Source organism: Erpetoichthys calabaricus, chromosome 2 (assembly GCF_900747795.2).
Source record: "Erpetoichthys calabaricus chromosome 2, fErpCal1.3, whole genome shotgun sequence".
Taxonomy (NCBI): Eukaryota; Metazoa; Chordata; class Cladistia; order Polypteriformes; family Polypteridae; genus Erpetoichthys; species Erpetoichthys calabaricus.
In genome coordinates, this window is record NC_041395.2 from 128,224,664 (window position 1) to 128,246,365 (window position 21,702).

Consider the following 21,702-nt stretch of genomic DNA (forward strand, 5'->3'; position numbering starts at 1 on the left):
GCGGCTGTTCCTCCATTTCCCCCTACTTCGTTCTTTTATCTCGCGAATATGTTATTGCAATCCTTAACGGGAGCGTTTCAATAAACTGATTGAAAATAGTTTTGCATTTACCTTTTTAGTAAAAGGCGAGCTTTTAAGCCTGAGAAATCACCCCGTAAATGCACACGTTTAATTGGACATGTGTTAATATGTATGGTTACACAGTATTAAAAGACAGTGAACAACGTCAGTTACCTTTCTTCCCGCGTTTGATAAAAGGTGAGCTTTTAAGCCTGAGAAATCAGCCCGTAAATGCACACGTTTAATTGCACATGTGTTAATATGTATGCTTACACAGTATTAAAAGACAGTCAAAAATTAACGTCATTTACCTTCGTTCCCGCGTGTGACTCGTGCTGTAAATGTCTTCCTTGTTTTTAGTTCACGTGATTACGTAGGAGGCGTGATGACGCGATACGTGACTCCGCCTCCTCCATTACAGTGTATGGACAAAAAATATGTTCCAGTTATGACCATTACGCTTTGAATTTCGAAATGAAACCTGCCTAACTTTTGTAAGTAAGCTGTAAGGAATGAGCCTGCCAAATTTCAGCCTTCCACCTACACGGGAAGTTGGAGAATTAGTGATGAGTGAGTCAGTCAGTGAGTGAGTGAGTGAGTCAGTCAGTGAGGGCTTTGCCTTTTATTATTATAGATTCAGAGACAAGCAGAAAAAGAATGTTTTTCTGGATATGACAACTATTCCATTATTTTACAGCAGAAAATTGCAGCATTTTTATTCTGAGTGAGAATAAATAGTAACCAGTATGACATAAATAATGCTAAAGTCTTACAATACATCAATATACACTGTAATGGAATGATGATATCACACAATATACAGCAATTTCCGTTTACCCATTTTTGAGCCTGTTTTTCCAATTTACAGACCTGAGTAAAGTCCTAGCCTATGCCTTCATTTTCAGACAGAAACCAGACACATATGAGATGTCCGTCTATTACATATTGTATCTTATAATATAGCACTTGTCCAGCTGAGTGTACCATGTGATTGACTTGGGTCCCACCCAGTGTTGGTTCATTCCTTATATTAAATGCTGCTGGTATAAAATCTGGCTCTACAAAGTCTTGAATTATACGTAGCTGTTTTGAAAATTGAATAGACTGATAGATGGATGTATAATATAATACATCTATACATATATTTCATTACCTACTACAAGGTCACTAGGAGTTGAAGCCCACCGTGGCCATACAAAACAAATCACTAATCCATCACATGGTGAACACAAACATGCAAGCACTAATCAATCAGTGCTCCTTCATGCCACCTCTAATAAGGTGTAATATCCATCCATCCATCTATCCATCCACTGTCTGAATCTACCCAACTCTAAGTTCAAGGTCAGGGAATGCATTTCTCATCGTATAATGTCACGTAATATGGGAACAAGAAGAAAAGAGTGCTAGTGCTGTTACTACACAGCTTTGGGCTCAATTCCCGGGTCAGCGGCATATGATGGAATCTGCACATTATGTTTATCGAGATTTTTTTACTCTTTGTTTATTATTCCTCCTGCTGCACAAAGGTTTGCACTAGATGCCTTTTAGTCAAAGGCCACCTTAACATATGGGCAGAATTGGCACTGGCCAGGGGCTCCAGGAGCATAGGAGCCCATGAAGTTTCTGCTGCCTATGTGTGTTTCTCTTTTGCTATTGAAACAGGGGGCCTAGCGCACTACTTTGCCTGGGGACCTATGATGCTGTTAAGATGGCCCTGCTTTTAGTCACCACACATGTGCACGAGTCTGGGTGTGTGACTGAGTGTGCTCTTCAATGCATTGGCAGCCCTGTGTTGGGCAAGTTTTGATTAAGCATATAATGAAAAAGATGCATGGATAGGTAGACAAAATCATATCTGAAGGTCCATACAGAACAAATCACTAATGCATCACATGGTGAACACAAACATGCAAGCACTAATCAAACAGTGCTCCTTCGTGCCACCCCTAATATGGTGTAATATCCATCCATCCATCCATCCATCAGTCCATCCACTGTCTGAATCTACCTAACTCAAAGTTCAAAGTCAGGGGACTCATTTCTCACCATATAATGTCACATAACATGGTAACAAGAACAAAACAGTGCTAGTGCTGTTACTACACAGCTCTGGGCTCAAATTAATATCTGAAGGTCCATCAATTTACAAGACCCACCTATTTAATACCAATGTCAAATGAAGCTGAGCCCTATCTCAGCAACACTGGGAACATGGGTATGGTAGTGTGGAAACTATGCCATTATCCAGGGAAAAAAGTTTTAAGTATGAAACTTCACTGTGACAGCAATATGAATAGAAATGGAGCTCTGGGGAGCCAATGCAGCACCATGTCACCATAATATAATATTTATCCACCCTTTCATTATACTTTTCATTTAATAAATCTATTTATTCCAATTTAGGGTCTTAGTGAACCAAGCATCACAGAGAACCATATATAATATAATATAATATAATATAATATAATATAATATAATATAATATAATATAATATAATATATTTCTCTTATGGAGACACACACTTCACCCTCACAGAGTAGGTAATTCTATACATTATTTATAGACCCATTTTGAAAAAACAATACTCACTTATAATGCTTCAGAAATTCTGCTTTGATTCACTCTTGCATTCCAAAATAATTTGCTTTACCTTTCATACCATGGGAGGTATTTCTCTGCATTTGCAGACTTGTCAAATACTTGCCAGCTTCAGACTGTTTGGGAAAACTGGAAAAGTAGAGCACGACCCTTCACACAGCTTCAGTCACCAGAGCCACAGTGACTAGTTAACACAGCTGCCAGTTGGAAGCCATGCTTTATTCATCAGTCATAATGAAAAACAAATCAAATACTAAATGCATTGTGACTGATGTTCAGTGTGGACAATGAACACTGTGGTGACTCTTAGCTCTTGGGAAGCTTTGCAAGATGGCAATGCCATCAAACTGATGAAGCTACAATAGGAAAACTAAACCAGAGAGCTTTGAATTTGGAAAGACTTTATAAATCCTTTGCCTCTGTCACCAGATTAATTCGTAGCCACAGTGTGAACTTTTATAATGAGCTCAGTATGAAGACATAAAAATATTGCTTAATTCTCATTCCTTAATCCTAAAATGTGCCTGTGTATGACTTTGTCTTTCAATGTAGATCAGAAATTTGCCCTACTGAGTTAAATTTAATTTTTAAGGCATTCTATTCAGAAGTCTTTTGTAGGTATTGCTGACGTACATAATGCATAAAAACAACAAGGCATTGATTATGGAAGATTAAGGGGGAATGAAACTGAACTCTATTAGCATTAGATCACCTTTAGTTAATCAAAATGAGAAACCTTATTATGGGGAAATTTGTAATGCACATCACAAAGTGACTTTGAGCAAAGTCACTTTTTAAAAGATGAACTGCTAGATTGAGTGAAAACAATTATTTGTTCAATGAGAATGTAATCTAAGATATATTAGCATGAGAATTATGCCATTATTCCATTTAAAATAACAACTTAGGCAAAGAGTGATGCCACTTATGGAGTCACTATTTTCTACAATCCTTGGAATATTGCTGGTGGTGCAGTGGTAGTGCTGCTGATTTGCAGTAAGGAGATTGTGGGTTCGCTTCCCTGTGTGGAGAGCGCTTTGAGTAGTGAGAAAAGTGCTATATAAATAGAAAGAAAGAATTGCTGGAATGTAAAGAGAAGAAATACTGATGCAAATGTTATAAATGCTTATAAAGTGTACTGTGTTTGGCACTAAAAGAGGCAGAAATTATAAAAAGGCAATCAAGGCTTTTATTTCTGTTCCCTGACTTTTCCACTGAATACAATAATGTATTTCTGGGGTTAAATTAAATCTATTATAAACATTTCTTTGTCTATGCCTTTCATTTTCTCATGGCTCAGTTTTATAATGGTTGGAGGTAATCCTTTGTTGATTAGGTTGTGTCACCAAAAATATCAACCTTAAAATTGATTTTAATACATTTGGACTGTGTTAAACACCCACACACCACTCTCTATATTCTGCAGTAGTTGTGGTTCAATTCGGCACCACTTGATTTAGCTGTATGCATGTTTCAGTATGGGAGCCATGGTCTGGGTGGCTCACCCATTTTTCCACTGCAGTATTTTGCTTAATTCTTCTCTTTCTTTTTATTATCTTTCTACAATATTTAAACCCTAAATAAAACAAAACAGAACATTGATGAATGTTACATTTTGCAGAAAAATAAAATGTTTTAGGCTAGCAATTCTAATCTTAGCTGTGTTCTTGAAATACTGGTGATTGGGTACTACATTCAACAAAAATATAGGCAATTTGTAAATCAACTGCCTGTTGGCAGAGGCTAATGTATTCATTTCAAACATCATTGTTAAAGTTTAATATTCATTTAGCACTATGGTGACATGACCAGCCTTTTCAAAGAGAAGTATGAATAACTGCTGTGGAGCTCAGTACTTTTTATATGCCTTGAAATAATACAAACATATACCAAGGTAAAAAAAAGCTTTAATATGGTAGCCAATAGCTCATTTATATTAGTGTCTTCTCTTTGTAAGAGATATATGAATACTAAACTAGGCTTAAATATTTCTTGCGTGTGTTTTGATGCATCACCTATCTATGCGCATGGAGAAATATTTTATTGTGCCTCACTGCCAATGACAAAGGCTCTGCATAACAGCAAGCATGATGGAAAAAACTGCAAATCCAATAAAGCCCTTTTTTAACATACAATGGCTCGCATACCAGAGAATGCTGTCTTGCAAGGCCAGAATTAACAAGTTTATTTAGTAAATGAGCTATCATAAAATTAATTGCACTTACCAAGTCCTAAGCACGATACTCTGAGTCCTGATTTTCCCAGATTTCTAAAAAAAATAAATAAATATGTATTAAAAGGCTAGAAAAGATACTCAACCAAAAAATTAATGAAAAAAATGATAATTAGGTGGAGATGTATATGATAGCATGTACTTAGGAATAATGGGCAGCTAAGAGATACCACTGAAGGAAGATTAAGGGGGAAAGAATCGCATGGCAGACAGAGAATGATGCTTCTATATAATATGAAAGAGAACTGAAGATGCCAGAGTGTGAAGGGGAAAGTGCAAGACAAGAAATGTTGAAGCTGGCATGACAAGAGCCTGCCTACAGGCAGAAAACTAATAAATGAATGAAAAATTGGTAGATAAGGCAATGATCACAGACTCCGTCCTCAGGGTTTTCATGCAACTGTCTTTCTACATGCACCGTTTCAAGTAAAACAAATAACTGAAGTTGGTTTAATAAGAGTTCTGAAGTTTTTATAGCAGTTTACTAATTATAATATTTCTGTGTTTTAAATAATATCAGCATGAAAATAAAAAGGAAACCAAATCAATATGTAATATAGTTTGATGAAAGAGGAAGGTAACTTAATATTGTACAAGCTGAAATAGCTGAAGTTGGCAGGAGTGCAAATCTTAATTGCTGAAGTGTTACTGATGCCTAACATGAAGTTTTAGGCAGTCAGGTTTCACCTATTCATCAATACATAGGCATCATTTACCCTGAGGATACCCTGTGGATAATATTAATTGTGATAAATGCTCATCTATTTTCCCTGAGAGAAAACCTCCCCTCACAACTCACAAATTGTGAAGAAGGATTTTTGTGCACTTCAACTGCATTAGCAGACATCTCTCTGCTGCAGCCTCTCTCAGTAGTTTACTGAGTGCCCTTCCTTGTTCCAAGCCAGTCACGGTGCATGAGCTCAGTTCATTCCATTAACTACAACATGATATATGTCTGAGGTTGATTCTTTCTTGCACTCTGCTCTTTTTGCAATGCCTGGCACACACTTCAGTGAAATCAGCAATGGCTAAGAATGCCCTGCATCATCATGCAGGAGAACTGGAGTTATAGTGCAGTACTACTGTAGTCTAAATTAAAAAAAAGCTACTGTCATTTAAATTTTACATTCTGTAATTAAATTTCAGTAATCTTCTTTATTAAAAAATATTCTGTAGTGTTACCTGGAGATAAGATATTAATATATTAGCCAGAAAAGCAATGTAATCTGAACAGTAGAAGGGAGATTGGAGACGAGAACAGCAGCTTCTTCAAGGCAAGAAAAAGTAAAGAGAAGCTATGGCAATAGCTGCATGAAGGGCCCATAAAAAAGGAAACCTGAAACAGTCATCTGTCACCATCTTAACGTGGCATGGCAAGCCAACTAAATGAGTAACAAAGTGACCAATAATCAATAAGGTCACTGCATGCTAGACCCATGATTTGTTACAGTGTTGTTGTATAAGTATGTTTTAATATGTTTGTCTCTATATAATATGTCACAAAATATAAACTGCTCAAAAAAATTAAAGGAGCAGTTTGAACACACATCAGATCTCAATGGGAAAAAAATCCTGCTGGATATCTCTACTGATATGGACTTGGTAATGTGTTAGGAACAAAAGGATGCCACATAGTTTGATGGAAATTAAACTTATCAACCTACAGAGGGCTGAATTCAAAGACAATCCGAAAATCAAAATGAAAAAATGATGCAGCAGGCTAGTCCATTTTGCTGAAATTTCACTGCAGAAACTCCAACTTGTAGTTTCTATGGCCCCCACGTGTTTGTATGCATGCCTGACAATGTCGGGGCATGCTCCTAATGAGACGATGGATGGTGTCCTGGGGGATCTCCTCCCAGATCTGGATCAGGGAGGGCATCACTGAGCTCCTGGACAGTCTGAGGTGCAACCTGGCGGAGCCAGATGGACTGAAACATAATGTCCCAGAGGTGTTCAATTGGATTTAGATCAAGTGAGTGAGGGGGTTAGTCAATGGTATTAATTCCTTCATCCTCCAGGAACTGCCTGCATACTCTCGTCACATGAGGCTGGGCATTGTCGTGCACCAGGAGGAACCCAGGACCCACTGCAGCAGCATAGGGTCTGACAATGGGTCCGAGGATTTCATCACGATAACTAATGGCAGTCAAGGTGCCATTGTCTAGCCTGTAGAGGTCTGTGCTTCCCCCATGGATATGCCTCCCCAGACCATCACTGACCCACCACCAAACCTGGTCATGCTGAACGATGTTACAGGCAGCATAATTTTCTCCACAGTTTCTCCAGACCCTTTTGTGTCTGTCACATATGCTCAGGGTGATCCTGCTCTCATCTGTGAAAAGCACAGACAGCCAGTGGTGGACCTGCCAATTCTGGTATTCTATGGTGTGGAATATGGCCGGCCGTTCATTCCGGCCAATACCCCCAAGCCACCAGGTGGAGCTCTCCCTGCAGCATGGAGGTGCCCCGAAGGCCAGCAGGGAATCCTGGACAATAGGGGTTTTATCCACAGCGCTGCTGGATACCATGGGGGCCGCTAGAGGACGCTGCAGGGAGGCCCAAGGATTATTACGTGCCCTACGCCCCGGAAGTACGTCTTAGTCACAGCGACAGGAGGAATGACGTAATTCTGGGATGAAGAAGAGAACTTTTTATCTGACCCGGAAGTGATGGAAAGTCACATGGACTGGGGGGGTTGGAAACACTTCCTGGTCAGGGACTATAAAAGGACCATGGGAAATCCCAGACGGGATCCCTGTCCAGCTCTCCTAGAGTAACTGCCTGTCTCCTGGAATCTCCGCCATGCCCTTGAGACTCTGCTGGGAGACACAGCAAACCTACTGGCAATGGCACTTATTGAAGTGCCATCCTGGAGGAGTTGGACTACCTGCGCAAACTCTGTAGGTCCAGGTATTGCCTCATGCTACCAGTAGTGACACTTACCATAGCCAAATGCAAAACTAGTGAGAAAACAGTCAGAAAAGATGCGGAGGAAAAAATGTCAGTGGCCTCCACCTGTTAAGCCATTCCTGTTTTGGGGGTCGTCTCATTGTTGCCCCTCTAGTGCATCTGTTGTTAATTTCATTAACACCAAAGCAGCTGAAACTGATTAACAACCCCTCTGCTACTTAACTGACCAGATCAATAGCCCAAAAGATTAATTTACTTGATGCTATACTCTCATTAAAAAGTGCTCCTTTAATTTTTTTGAGCAGTATACTTAGAATATATATTGAGACACTGTATTATTCTGAAAAATTAAGTTTGCAAAGTATATTTCAGTATACTAAAGAAACATTTCTTTCTAATAAAATCTTTAAAATATATGTTTTACAACATATAATGTTTTCATTTATTTCATATTAAAGAACTAGAACAAATACTCATTGGCAAATACTTTGTGTATTTGCCTGAATTCAAAACATTTTTTTATTGAATTACAATGAAAAGAAACATTTTAAAATTCATATATTCTAATATTCTGTAAAATTCATCAAATGTAAACCATACATCAATAGGATAATTGTACAATCAGCAGTGCAGTAAAAAAGTAAGCAAACTCCCGGAAATGGAAACATTTTTTCATTTCAGCCCTTTTAATACATTTTCATTACCTGACCCAACAAAAAATACTGAAAGATTACATATGTTTGATTTACAAAAATGAATTTAAATGTATTGTTTTTGGAACAGATGAAGTTTGGACACTCAAAGCTTAAATATCCCCTAAATTGATTATTTTGCATATGGTGCGCCAAATTGGTTTCCCGTTCTTACATAATGATGAGAAACCTGAATGGTTTGGCGTCAATCACACAGGAGAATGGTAACACATTATGCCAAGGTTAAAAGCTTAGACAAGAGATTATTAGTGTCCATATACCTGGTAACAGGCACCTAAACTTAATCATTCCACAGTATTACAGCTTACTTGAAAAAAATGGAAGTCCTTCAAATGTATCAGAATCAACATTACCTACCAATGTCTGCCCACATGCTAAGTGACAGATGCTCAAAAAACCCTTCAAGAACTTGAGGTTAACATCAAAAAATGTAAAGGTGTCACATTCCGCAATCAATGTCAAGGCGCCTGAGTCAGCTGTCAGAAAGAGGTTTTCAACTCAATACTATATAATTTATAGTTCCCTTGTCAGAAGACATCCTCACAGCATCTGCACAGGTCTAGAAATATGAAATAGTAACAGAGATGTACAAAAATGTGCAACATGTGCTCATATAAGCTCACATATTTTTGAAAATATTAAGTGATAAAATAATTAATAAAAATACTAACTTCACCAAAATTTTCCTAAAGGATTAATATGTGAAAATACAATCTAGTAAATGAAGCACAATAAAAGACAATAAAGAAATTAAAGTTAACACCAGAAACCAGATCTTCAGTTGACAATGTCCCTGGAGAAAATAAACCCCTATAGTATGCATTGGAACAAGTCTAGCGGACCTGGCCTACCCGGCTAGCCAGAGCTCCAGTCCAGCCTGGGTTGCCAGGTCCTACAAAATATTCCCAGCTCAACGGCAGCTCAGAAACCAGTTCAGTACATGACATATTTTTCCTTTTGACCCATGATTTTGAAGAGCATACAATATTATACCTGTCTACTATAAAAACATGTCTATCTTGGTGTTTCTAGTACAATATTTAAATTGGTATAGCGTGCGGGTGGGGCATTTTGGATGAGGGCATCCCCCTTAGTATTTAGAGTGCATTTGCATTATTTGACAGTAAAACTATATAACATTCTATGATCTGCTTCTCACGACTGAGAGGGTGTGGTGGACGTTTACCGACATGCAGACCAACCACATGCGTTACCTGGTAGGTAACAACCCATACAATCAGATCGTGTTTCAGACTACGAATGCTATGAATGAAATCTTATATCTACGTAACACTGAAGACCTGCAGTGTGTTGTTGAATAATAGCCCAAAATACCATGTTGTTTTCTGAAATAAGTCATAAAAGCTACAACCCACTAAAGCAAATTTTCCCCCATGGAAACAAATCAAAAATAGCCCAACTGGGCAGGAAAAATGTGGACCTGTCAACACTGAGTACCAGCTACCTTCCATAACTGTGCTACAATCATATATCAGTCAAAATGATGTCAAAAATGGATTGGTTTCTTCAGAATAGAAAAAGATTAAACAGAAAAAAATAGGAAAGGTATAAAACCTGCCAGCCATAATGATTCTAGATTTAAAACAAATAGGCCACATTCTGCATTATGAAGAACAAAATGATGAACTAATGCAGGATGTTGAGACTAATGGTCAACCCTTATGGAAGAATAATTTTAGGGTAAAAGAGCATTCATCTTAAAGAAATAGTATAAAGGGTTAATAAAAGTTGGAAATCACATAAACGTCAAGTGAACAACAAAATGTACCAAGGACAAAGCTCATCATTCCAAAGTACCAGTGTTGTTGATTTTATTTTTTTATTAGATAGATAGATAGATAGATAGATAGATAGATAGATAGATAGATAGATAGATAGATAGATAGATAGATAGATAGATAGATAGATAGATAGATAGATAGATAGATAGATAGATAGATAGATACTTTATTAATCCCAGGAGGAAATTCACATACTCCAGCAGCAAAAAAATAATAAATTAAAGAGTAATAAAAAATGCAGGTAAAAAACAGACAATAACTTGAATAATGTTCAACGTTTACCCCCTCTGGTGGAATTGAAGAGTCGCATAGTTTGGGGGAGGAATGATCTTCTCAGTCTGTCAGTGGAGCAGGACAGTGACAGCAGTCTGTCGCTGAAACTACTCCTCTGTCTGGAGATGACACTGTTTAATGGATGTAGTGGATTCTCCATAATTGATAGGAGCCTGCTGAGTGCCCGTTGCTCTGCCACAGATGTCAGACTGTCCAGCTCTATGCCAACAATAGAGCCTGCCTTCCTCACCAGTTTGTCCAGGCGTGAGGCATCCTTCTTCTTTATGCTGCCTCCCCAGCACACCACCGCGTAGAATAGTCTGATAGAACATCTGCAGCATCTTACTGCAGATGTTGAAGGATGCCAGTCTTCTAAGGAAGTACAGGCGGCTCTGTCCTTTCTTGCACAGAGAATCAGTATTGGCAGTCCAGTCCAATTTATCGTCCAGCTGCACTCCCAGGTATTTATAGGTCTGCACCCTCTGCACACAGTCACCTCTGATGATCACGGGGTCCCATGAGGGGCCTGGGTCTCCTAAAATCCACCACCAGTTCCTTGGTTTTGCTGGTGTTCAGTTGTAGGTGGTTTAAGTCACACCATTTAACAAAGTCCTTGATGAGGTTCCTATACTCCTCCTCCTGCCCACTCCTGATGCAGCCCACGATAGCAGTGTCGTCAGCAAACTTTTGCACGTGGCAGGACTCCGAGTTATATTGGAAGTCCGATGTATATAGGCTGAACAGGACCGGAGAAAGTACAGTCCCCTGCGGCGCTCCTGTGTTGCTGACCACAATGTCAGATCTGCAATTCCCGAGACGCACATACTGAGGTCTGTTTGTAAGATAGTCCACGATCCATGCCACCAGGTATGAATCTACTCCCATCTCTGTCAGCTTGTCCCTAAGGAGCAGAGGTTGGATGGTGTTGAAGGCGCTAGAGAAGTCTAGAAACATAATTCTTACAGCGCCACTGCCTCTGTCCAAGTGGGAGAGGGATCGATGCAGCATATAGATGATGGCATCTTCCGCTCCCACCTTCTCCTGGTATGCAAACTGCAGAGGGTCGAGGGCATGTTGGACCTGTGGCTTCAGGTGGTGAAGCAGCAGCCGCTCCATGGTCTTCATCACATGTGATGTTAGAGCGACAGGCCGGAAGTCATTCAGCTCACCAGGACGTGATACCTTTGGGACTGGGGTGATGCAAGATGTTTTCCAAAGCCTCGGGACTTTCCCCTGTTCCAGGCTCAGGTTGAAGATGCGCTGTAGAGGACCTATTACTAATTACTTATTACCTAATTACATTACTCCTCTTTTCTCTAGACATCAACAGCCCTGTTCTGACTGCAGTAACCTCGAGTTAAGAGAATGTAATTCTGGCATCTTTCTATAACGGAAACAAGTAAAACTTGCTAAATGCTACAATTTAACACATTGCAACATGGTTTAAATAGAGACAAGATTTTTATGGCCAGATATGAGGATTGTTTGCATCTCTCGGACTGACACAGACAACCTGACTACAGACCCACATTGTATTGAAAAACTCATCAGAAACTTCAAAAGACTTTGTTGGACAGCTATCTTATCAAGCGGTCTTGACCATACATTGTTCTCCTCTCTTGCTAAATGAATCTTAGCCTGAAAAGGTCTATTCATTTTTTACATTTAAGATGTCTCAATAAAATTGATTCTAGTTGTTTTTAGTCCTAATACCATCTTTTATTGCTTCAAACTAGAAAGTGTTTTATCCAGTAGCAAATAATATCCTACTTACTAACTCAAATGATGTACTGTACCTGACTGCTATTTAGGGATTTGACCAAAGCATTAAAAAAATCTGTAAGCTTAGCTTGCTGCTGTTAATTGTGTTTGATATATGAATTGAATACTCTAGTTATGTTTTATACATATCTCAATATACCTATGTGTCAACCTAACTTTTGCAGAACAAATAAAACAAAGCTTTTGATTTGTTGGAATCCCTGTATTAACTGGGACATAATTTTTATTCAGAGCTCATGGACTGTTAAGATAGTCCATTTGTTTCTATAGACTTTTCTTTTCATTATTCTTCCAACAATTTTAATCCATAATTTGTTTAAATGGTGTGAAATTTGCCCAGAAAAAATGTTTGCATTATATTATCAATTGCACTTGTCTATTTTCATATCTTGAAGCACTTGGACAAATTTTGTCTAAGAACATTATGGGTAATTTTACCAGAGGCAGTTTGTAGGTCCATTCTTCTTAGTAGAGGGTGATGTATTAATTTCAAACATGTCATTTCTTATATCAAGAAGACAACAGAGTGTGTCAGTCCTAGTGTGACCATGTAGGAGAAAAGTGTGCTTGTAAATAATGCATATGATAAGAGTTGTGGTTAGCGGAATACAGCTTAACCATGGTTCTGTGGAACAGGCAGACAATCAATGGATTATCTGCACACAAATATTTAACAATTCCTTTTACATGACTTCTGCATGTAATTTTATTCATATTACAATATAAATAATGCCAAAGTATTATATGGAATACTAGGGGGCTTTGCCCCCTGCTCACTTCGATCACCAACCCCCCGGTATCTCTTTTGCTCGCGTATTTGGAATTCACTTTCACCAAACAACAAATCTTTTAATTCTTGCTGATACACCTCTTCATTGGGAAGAAATACTACTTTTCCCTGATGGGAACACGCATTAGACAATTTACAAGTCTCTGACTTAAAGTTTAAAGCCGAACAATATATTCGATCTCTTTTCATTGTTCTATTATTTCACCGAGTAATAATTTCTGTTTGTTTGTGCTAAAGTGATCTTTACTATAATTTTTTTGAGACTTTTGAATTTTTGTACTTTTGTTATCTCTAACCTGCTGTACATGTGTGTCGCGCCAACATTTTTGAACCTCTTTATGATGTTCTACTTTGTCATCTACTCTTTGTCTTTTATTTCCGGCCCCAGGCATCATTAAATCTATTGGCACAAAGTCTCGTCTTGCGTGATTTGAAAGTGTCTCTCTGAAAAGTTCACGTCTCGTCCCAGGCAAAAAAGTCACGTCTCGTCCCAGGTTTTTTTTATACAATAGAGAGATGTTGTTTGTCTCCCACTGTTATACTGTTAAATTTATTTTACTTTTAAGGGGAAGAGATGAGTTTTAGTTATGCCTTGATAAATAAAACCTTACAGTTTAAAAAGTTTAAAATTTTACATTACTGTAAATTTTGCAAAACAATGGGTGTCAGTTATAGTGCTGTTGATTAATCAGGTGTATCAGAAGTACTATATAACTAACAATATTGGCAGGCAGTGAGACATAGTAGTTAAGGCTTTGGACTTTACACCCTGAGAATGTGGGTTCAAACCTTACTGCTGGACCCATGTGACCGTGAGCAAGTCACTTCTACCTGCCTTTGCTTCAACTGGAAAAGCAAAAGAAATATAACTAGTTGTGTCACAGACATTCCAAGTCAACTCTGATAAAAGCATTAGTCAAATAATAAGTCATAATATTATTAGGTCACTGGAGCTGCATACTCTTGAACATCCTATACATCACAGGTCCCCAACTCTGGTCCTGGAGGACCACAGTGGCTGCAAGTTTTCATTCTAATCATTTTCTTAATTAGTGACCTGTTCTTGCTGCTAATTAACTTCTTTCGAATTAATTTTAATTGACTAGTTTTTTTAAGATTTGTTTCCCTGAATTTCTACATCGTTCCTCTGAGTTGCTTCATTTCTCTCCTTAAATGGCACCCAAAAGAAATGAAATGTGAAGTGAGTGAGCCAACAGAAGACGAACTAAGTCAGGGCCTCAAACTCCAACCAATTGCTTAATTAGGCACCGAGTCTTGTCGTTAATTAAATGCGTTCATTTATACCATGGCTTGTTGCTGCTCTCACTGTGCAATAGCATACATTTCTAAAATTGTTGATTTTCTCTTTTCTAATAGTAGTTTTAAAATGTTTTGGAGACCTGAGCAGATCCATATTCCTGAGACCTTCACCTTTCTTTATTTTCAGATATTGTATGATCAACACAGTTTGCTGGTCGTGTTTTGGCTCCTTTTGTATCTCATTATTGTTTGTCTGTTAATTAAGGAAAAAGAAACGCTTAAGGTGTCTGAGCCTTCAAGAGCAAGTCAATTAAAATTAATTAAAAAGAAGTTAATTAGGAGCAAAAACAGATCACTAATTAAGAAAAGGGTTACAATGAAAACCTGCAGCCACTGTGGCCCTCCAGGACTGGAGTTGGGGACCCCTGCTATAGATAATTGTACATGAGTTAAACATTCTTCTATTAAATTAATATCTGCTTTTCCTAGTGCCTTGGCTTTTCTTGATGGCCATTGCATACCACCATTTTAAAGGGAAGTGTATTCTTTTGAATTGAAATGGGTGATCAGCACGAGTAACGTGACATTTGAGTATAATGTATTATGATTTTTATACAGCTTGAGGTTATGACCTTTAAGTGATATTGTGATTATTTTAACCAGATATGCAATATTCTATATTTCTCAATATGCTCTTAAAACATGAAATAATAGAGAGTGTGCTCCTCTAGAGTTGACTCTTGCTTTTAAAGGTGTAGTACTCAGCTTTCTTTTATTCCGATACTTGATATGCATGTTTAGTAAATGAGTAGAAGGTAGGTGGGTGTAGAAACATTATAAATGTGTTTTGTGAAATGCATATATACGCTTATCCTATGACCCTGCTCAAGAAAAGTGGGTTTGAAAATGGATGGATAAAAGGATATATACATTTACTGTATATACATATGTATTAAGCATGCATGTATTGCACATGCTGTGCATGTAGGTGTGTGTGTGTGTATATTTATGAAATATACAATATCTAAAATACATACAAATACTGTATAGTTAGTTACTTGAATAAAACATATCCATCTTTACAAAGTCATGTTTTAAAGAGAACAGCAGAAGAAAATTAAAAACTGAACAATAAAAAAAACAATATAAATGAGAAAGTAGATCATTGCTTTAATTAGAACAGCATAAGTACTGCGAAGGGCAGCAAGTGTCATGTCACACAATACATTAGACTATTTGACAACAGGCATGCTTATGAATTGGAAAATCTGAATCGACCGCTTGACAATTGACTAAACTATTTACCTTGGGTAATGAAGAAGAAAATTTTACTGTTTATAAAAGTCCATTTATTTTTCCCAATTAGAAACATAAAGCTTTTGAATTAAAGACAGTTGTTTAACATGACATTTGGTTATTAGCCATTAGTCATTATATTTGCCAGATGGGTTAGTGCGTTATCTTTTTGAATTTGACAAGATTTGCTGTTCAAGTCTTTGCAGCTTGGACAATCTGTCTGGTGCATGTACTGAATCAAAATAAAATGTCATTGTCATTTTGTCAGAAACTCAGGCATAAAACTGAGGAAGAGAACTGCTAATGTATGAAGACATTTCATAAATGCACAAAAGTGTGTGCATCAAATCAAAAACCTTGTCTAACGTTGTACAGTATGTACAGTAAGCGATGTGCAACATCAACACACATATAAAAGTCAAAGAATACAAAACATTGGTTCTTATCAAAAATCTTCATTTTTGTATATTGTAACTATACATTTCCTGTAAAGTGTACTGTATGTTACAGTAGAACAACTATCATAGTAGTAATAGTAATAGCAGAACAACCTGTGCTGGGGCTTAGACATCTTTTCAAATAATGCTTTCAGTGATGTCTACAGGTTGCCACTCAATACCATATTGCAATGGCTGAATGACCATTCAAACATACAGTAAATATAAATGATTGCCCAACGACAGTATACCTATTTTACAGATTAAGCAGACTGTATATTTTGTTAGTTTTTATGTATGTATAACATTATATTTCACCATCCACAATATGTGATAGCTCAGATAAAAGCTCTCATACACTGTTGCTGTTTTTATTGCAGTATGATTTCAAAAACATTATTTTATGCACCACCTGTATATTTTGATTGTACTAAAGCTAAGGTTCACTGCTCATTTATGCAAAGCTGCAATGTGCACCATTAGTAAGTGAGTGGGAGTACACTTCAGATTTAAATCTATTAATACAGATATTACATGACTGCAGTGTGTGCCATGCCTATGAAATCCAAACTACTCCATTTGTAAATATGTGTAGCCCAGGGGCATTAGTGTCACACAATTTAGGAACAATCTTAAAGTGCCTCTGTGTGGAGTTCGCATGTTTGTGTTTTCTTCTGTGAAGCCGAATGGTGATTACAAAATAGCAATCTGTTAGTAACTGTGCCCTGGAATGGCAGCTCTCAGAGCTCTTAGAGGGGCACATACACATTCATCAACATTAAATACATAAGTTGAACAATGCTTGTGTTTTACACAGAGATTGCACCCATTAGAAAATTCACAAGAAAAACTGAATTATAACTTCTCATTTAACCTTTTGTCTTTGGTGTATTCAGACGATGAAATGAGCAGGACTTGTGCTAAACTGTGCATGACCTTTATCAAATGGCAAAAATGGATATGAGTGCTGCTGCTTTGCAGTAAGGAGATTGTGGGTTCGCTTCCTGGGTCCTCCCTGTGTGGAGAGCGCTTTGAGTAGTGAGAAAAGTGCTATATAAATGTAAAGAATTATTATTATTATTAACAACTACTGTTTCACTGGTTCTGTTAAACTGGAAAAGCGGGTTCAAAAAATGGAATGATAAATGAATGTTTTTTTTAATATGAATTTAAACATATAAGGAAAATATTATCAAAGATTTGTTATGTTTTAGATTTTGCAACTTAATCGATCCAACTTTATTTTTATGCAGCACTTTCACAATGAGCACACTAGAATATATTATAAAAATGCAAGGTGAATATGGGTGAAAAAGGAAAAATGCAAGATGAATCAAATAAATGAAAAATGACAAGAAAATTATGAAACAGTGCCAGGAGCTGTGAGAGATCTGCTGTTAACAGAAATGGAATGAAGCTCTAGTACTTTAATTTATCATTATTATTTACTGCATTGGCTATTTAAAAATGAATCTAATTAAGAAAGATTACTTTGCAGTTCTTGGGCAACAGAACTTTATTGATATTCTTAAAACATTTAGAAAAATAGGCTGAAAATATCTGCATTCAGAAGGTTTAACTGTTCTGTGAAATGTTTTTTACAATCTTTTTAGGTAAAGTACCATCTGTTACCTGTAATTGTTATAATCTAAATTCATGAAAAATGAAAGACAGACCCAAGGTTTCTTGGGTGTCCACCTAATTAAAACAGAAGTGCTACGTTTTGGCAATACGGTAGATTAGGATCGAACAGGTCCTCATTAAAATCAATCGTTAATTTGCAGCTAATTATCTCATCAAATTTAAATCTTTGTTTAATTAGAAAATTTGTTTTTATGTACAGTACCTGTGATCAGCTTGGCTAAATGTGAATAATACTATGGGTTGATTTGAACTTAGTTTTGTCTTCCTTGTATGGAATGTTACTTGCCTTTAATAAATTCAATAAAAAGTTAAAACATAAAAAAATAAATAAATAAATGTTAATAATACAGTCTTTGTGCGGCACAGTAGCTCAGTGGCATGGCTATGGTTACTGCCTCACAGCTCCAGGTTCCTGAATCTAATTCCAGCCTTCGTCATTCTCTGTGTGGAGTTTCTGTATTCTTTTAGACTCCTTATCCACTTGAAAATTAGTGTAAATGGTTAATAACTTACCCCAGTATGAGTAGGTGAGTATTCACGACTGTGTGCATGAATGTTGGATTTCTATGTGGCTCCATAACACCACTGAATAGAAAAAGTAGGTTCAGGAAATTCAGGATTTTGGATTGATGCATTATTGTCTTTCCTATTGATATGCAGATCTGTAATTTTTATCCAACATGCTTGCATTACATGGACTGGAATGAGCCTTTACTATAGCTATTCCACAAAATGATTCTCCCAAAATGTAGGCAGGGAGTGCTTAGCAGGCATGTTGAAAATGTGAAATACATTTTTGAGAGTATAATGACTCTGTTTGGCTTTGTTGTTGACTCTTTAATGTCAAAGCATAGGAATTTTTAAAGTCAGCCTAAAGTACAGCAATTCAGTTAAATATTTCATTTGAAACCATGATTGCATAAAACATTGCATCCTTTACAGTCCCCAGAATTGCATTTTGTCACTGCTGCTATTATGACTGCAGCCACAGCTTTCGGATAAAGATATATACAGTACAGTAGAGGTTGTTTAAGATGGAGCTAACAGGAGCTTTATTTCTTTTGTTTTAGGTTTATAAATTAGCCTTCTTTAATTTCTTTGGTTTGGCTTTTTATAGGTGTTATGATCCCATTAGTACATGTTCTGCTTTATGCTCTTAAAGTTTAGATATATTATTGCTTTAGCATTTGTTGATTTTATTTAACATCTCATTTTGAACATTGTGATTTCCTGGAGTTCACTATTGTATTAAAGAATGTTGTTATTTTTCTGTCAGAAATTTTTCCCTCAAAAGTTATACTCTAATTGTCGGCCTTCCTCTCTTTCTCATGGGTGAGGGTTTTTAGTTTTTTAAGTTTGACTTGATTGTATGGAATGCTACATGCTTTAAATAAATTTCAATAAAAGTTAGATGGATTACATGACTGGATCACAACATTCAGCACTGTTACAAATTTCTAAAGTACCATAAGATAGCCAGTTGATGTGCTGCCTGACAACAATTGTGGATATACGAATGTATTCCAGGTGAGTTCAGCGACGATTTTGACCGTTCTTTTTCCATTTTCCATTCTGTTGCAATACAACAGATGTAAGATGTTAGGGCTCATTTATACTTCACGCTCAGAATGCGTACGTGCCTGCATCATGGCCGCCACACGTTCTGAGCTGTAATATAGACGTTATATAGCGCCTGACCCGGTACAGACTGACGCAGAGGCACGTATACCTGCAGAAGCAGGTTTTTTATTTTTCTTCAGCCGTGGGGCACGCCTTCCCTGTGTCCCACAGGCCCAACACAGTCCCAAAACACTCTCAAACTAACCACAACACTCTTCTCTTCTCTTCCTTTACCACCACTCCTCCTCAGGCTTAGTCCTCCTCCTCCCGACTCTGGCTTTCCCGAGTGGTGGTGGCTGGCCCTTTTTATACCCCACCCGGAAGTGTTCCAGGTGCTTGAAGATTCGACCAGCCGGGCTGCAAACTCCATGCAGCTCCCCCTAGCGGCCATCCGAGCCCCCAACCAGGCTGTGGAGGACTCCATCTCCCATGGAGCCATGCGCCAGGTTGGGGAATCATCGTCCGCCAGGGAGGCTGCCACCAAGCGTCCCGGGGGAGGTATTGAGGAGTCCATGGCTGCTCCCCCGGAACAGATGCAGCAGAGGCATCCCTGCCGGGCATGGGACCCGGCTGTCCTTTACAGAGCGTTCATTTGATGCGTCCTCTGAGCAGGTCCTCAAAAATTAACGTTATGCGTGCGCGAGTTGCAGTACCAGCAAAAAGTCGGGGGGCACAATGTGCTAAAAGTTGGAATGTGACGTCAGAGTCTCTGTTTGCTATCTACATGTGACAGAAAGCTGCTTTGCGGATCCTACGAGATCGGTGTGCGCGCTTCGATATTTGATAAATGGTTCGATGTGGTGAAGCAAAATGCCAAAATGCAGATGTATTCGTGGTGCTTTTATATTCAAGTGTCGCATATTCCCGATCGTAATGACACGATACATTTTAAAATTCTCACATACCGTCTTCTGTGCCATCTTTTTTTCTAGGGCTTCCTCTGCTCCTGACAGCAGCAAATCGCCAGCAATAGATCACCACACTGAGCACATTAAATGTATGATATTCCAACTCTCTGCACATTTAGAATCCTTAGATTTATACTTGATACCACTTTCATGATGAAAAGCATTAAAGTATGTATATTACATTTTGCAGATAAATCGGTAATTTCATTTAAATAATGAATACTATTAATAATTACACATATGGGGTGACACAGTGGCGGAGCGTTAGCGCTGCTGTCTTGCAGGGAGTCACGTCGCTGATACGTATTCCCTGCCTGGAGTTTACACGTTTTCCTGCTGGGTTTCCTCAGTGTGCTCCAGTTTCCTTCCAAAGATATGCAGATTTGGGGATTTGGTGCTGCTAAAATGACGCTAGTGTATGTGTGTGCTTGAATTCACCTTGCGATGAGCCGAGGTATCGTCCAGGGATTGTTTCTCACTCGTGCCCAATGCTTGCTGGAATGGACACATCCCTGGATTTAATCAATAAACATTCTTTTCAGAGATATTGCAGTAAGGTGTCATCGGAATTTAATGGGTTTTCTAGGCAATTCACAACACAGAGAAGCCGAACATGTTCTCACTTTGATAATATCTCACACTGCCACCTGGCGGATTTCTCCAGATTTACGTAAAGTACGAGTGCAAGTATAAACACTTCAACGCTTGTGTAGCAGGAGCGTCCGCTGCAGCATGCGTCGCGTGAAGTATAACTCCAGCCTTAGACACATAAATCTTTCATCAGTTTGTGGGGTGAAATACAACACCTTTCTACATTCCTTGTGGCCTATGGATTGTACTTCCAGAGTGCTAATTGGTTGTCAACTCTTACACACACACACACATGCACACAAACACACACACACAAGTATACCTCACAACATTGAGGGGAGAATCGCAAGTGAGTCACTACAGATGTCAAACTACACGAACAGTGGTGACGGTCCACGACTCACAAAGGTTACATTAATGAAGGCTACAACAGAAAATCCATGGAAAAGTAATGTAGTGTCTGTTTAAAAAAATAAACTGACAAAAGGCAACTTCTTTTAGTTACTATGTCCTCATTCGAGGTAGTGGTGGCTCTGAGGATAAGGATCTGGACTGGTATCTGGAAGCCTGCCGGTTCACATCCCGTTTCTGTCAATACAGATCCTACTCTGTTATTTGAGCAAGGCCTTTAACTTGAAAATTGCTCCAGGGGTGCTGTACAATGGCTAACCCTTCACTCTGATATCCAAAGATCATGCAAAAAGGTTATTTCCCCTCAGGGAAATATATCAAATCAAAAGTAATATTATCATATTTTAACTATTAGAACATCAAATTT

General features: G+C 38.0%; 1 protein-coding gene across 1 annotated transcript in view; it reads right to left on the reverse strand.

Moving 5' to 3' along the window:
• kcnab1a (potassium voltage-gated channel subfamily A regulatory beta subunit 1a) overlaps positions 1-21,702 on the reverse strand; it is a 356,546-nt gene that overhangs the window by 212,134 nt on the left and 122,710 nt on the right. The window contains exon 2 of the mRNA XM_028794498.2: positions 4,888-4,931. Coding sequence (XP_028650331.1) covers positions 4,888-4,931 — 44 coding nt within the window. The remainder of the gene's footprint in view (positions 1-4,887; positions 4,932-21,702) is intronic.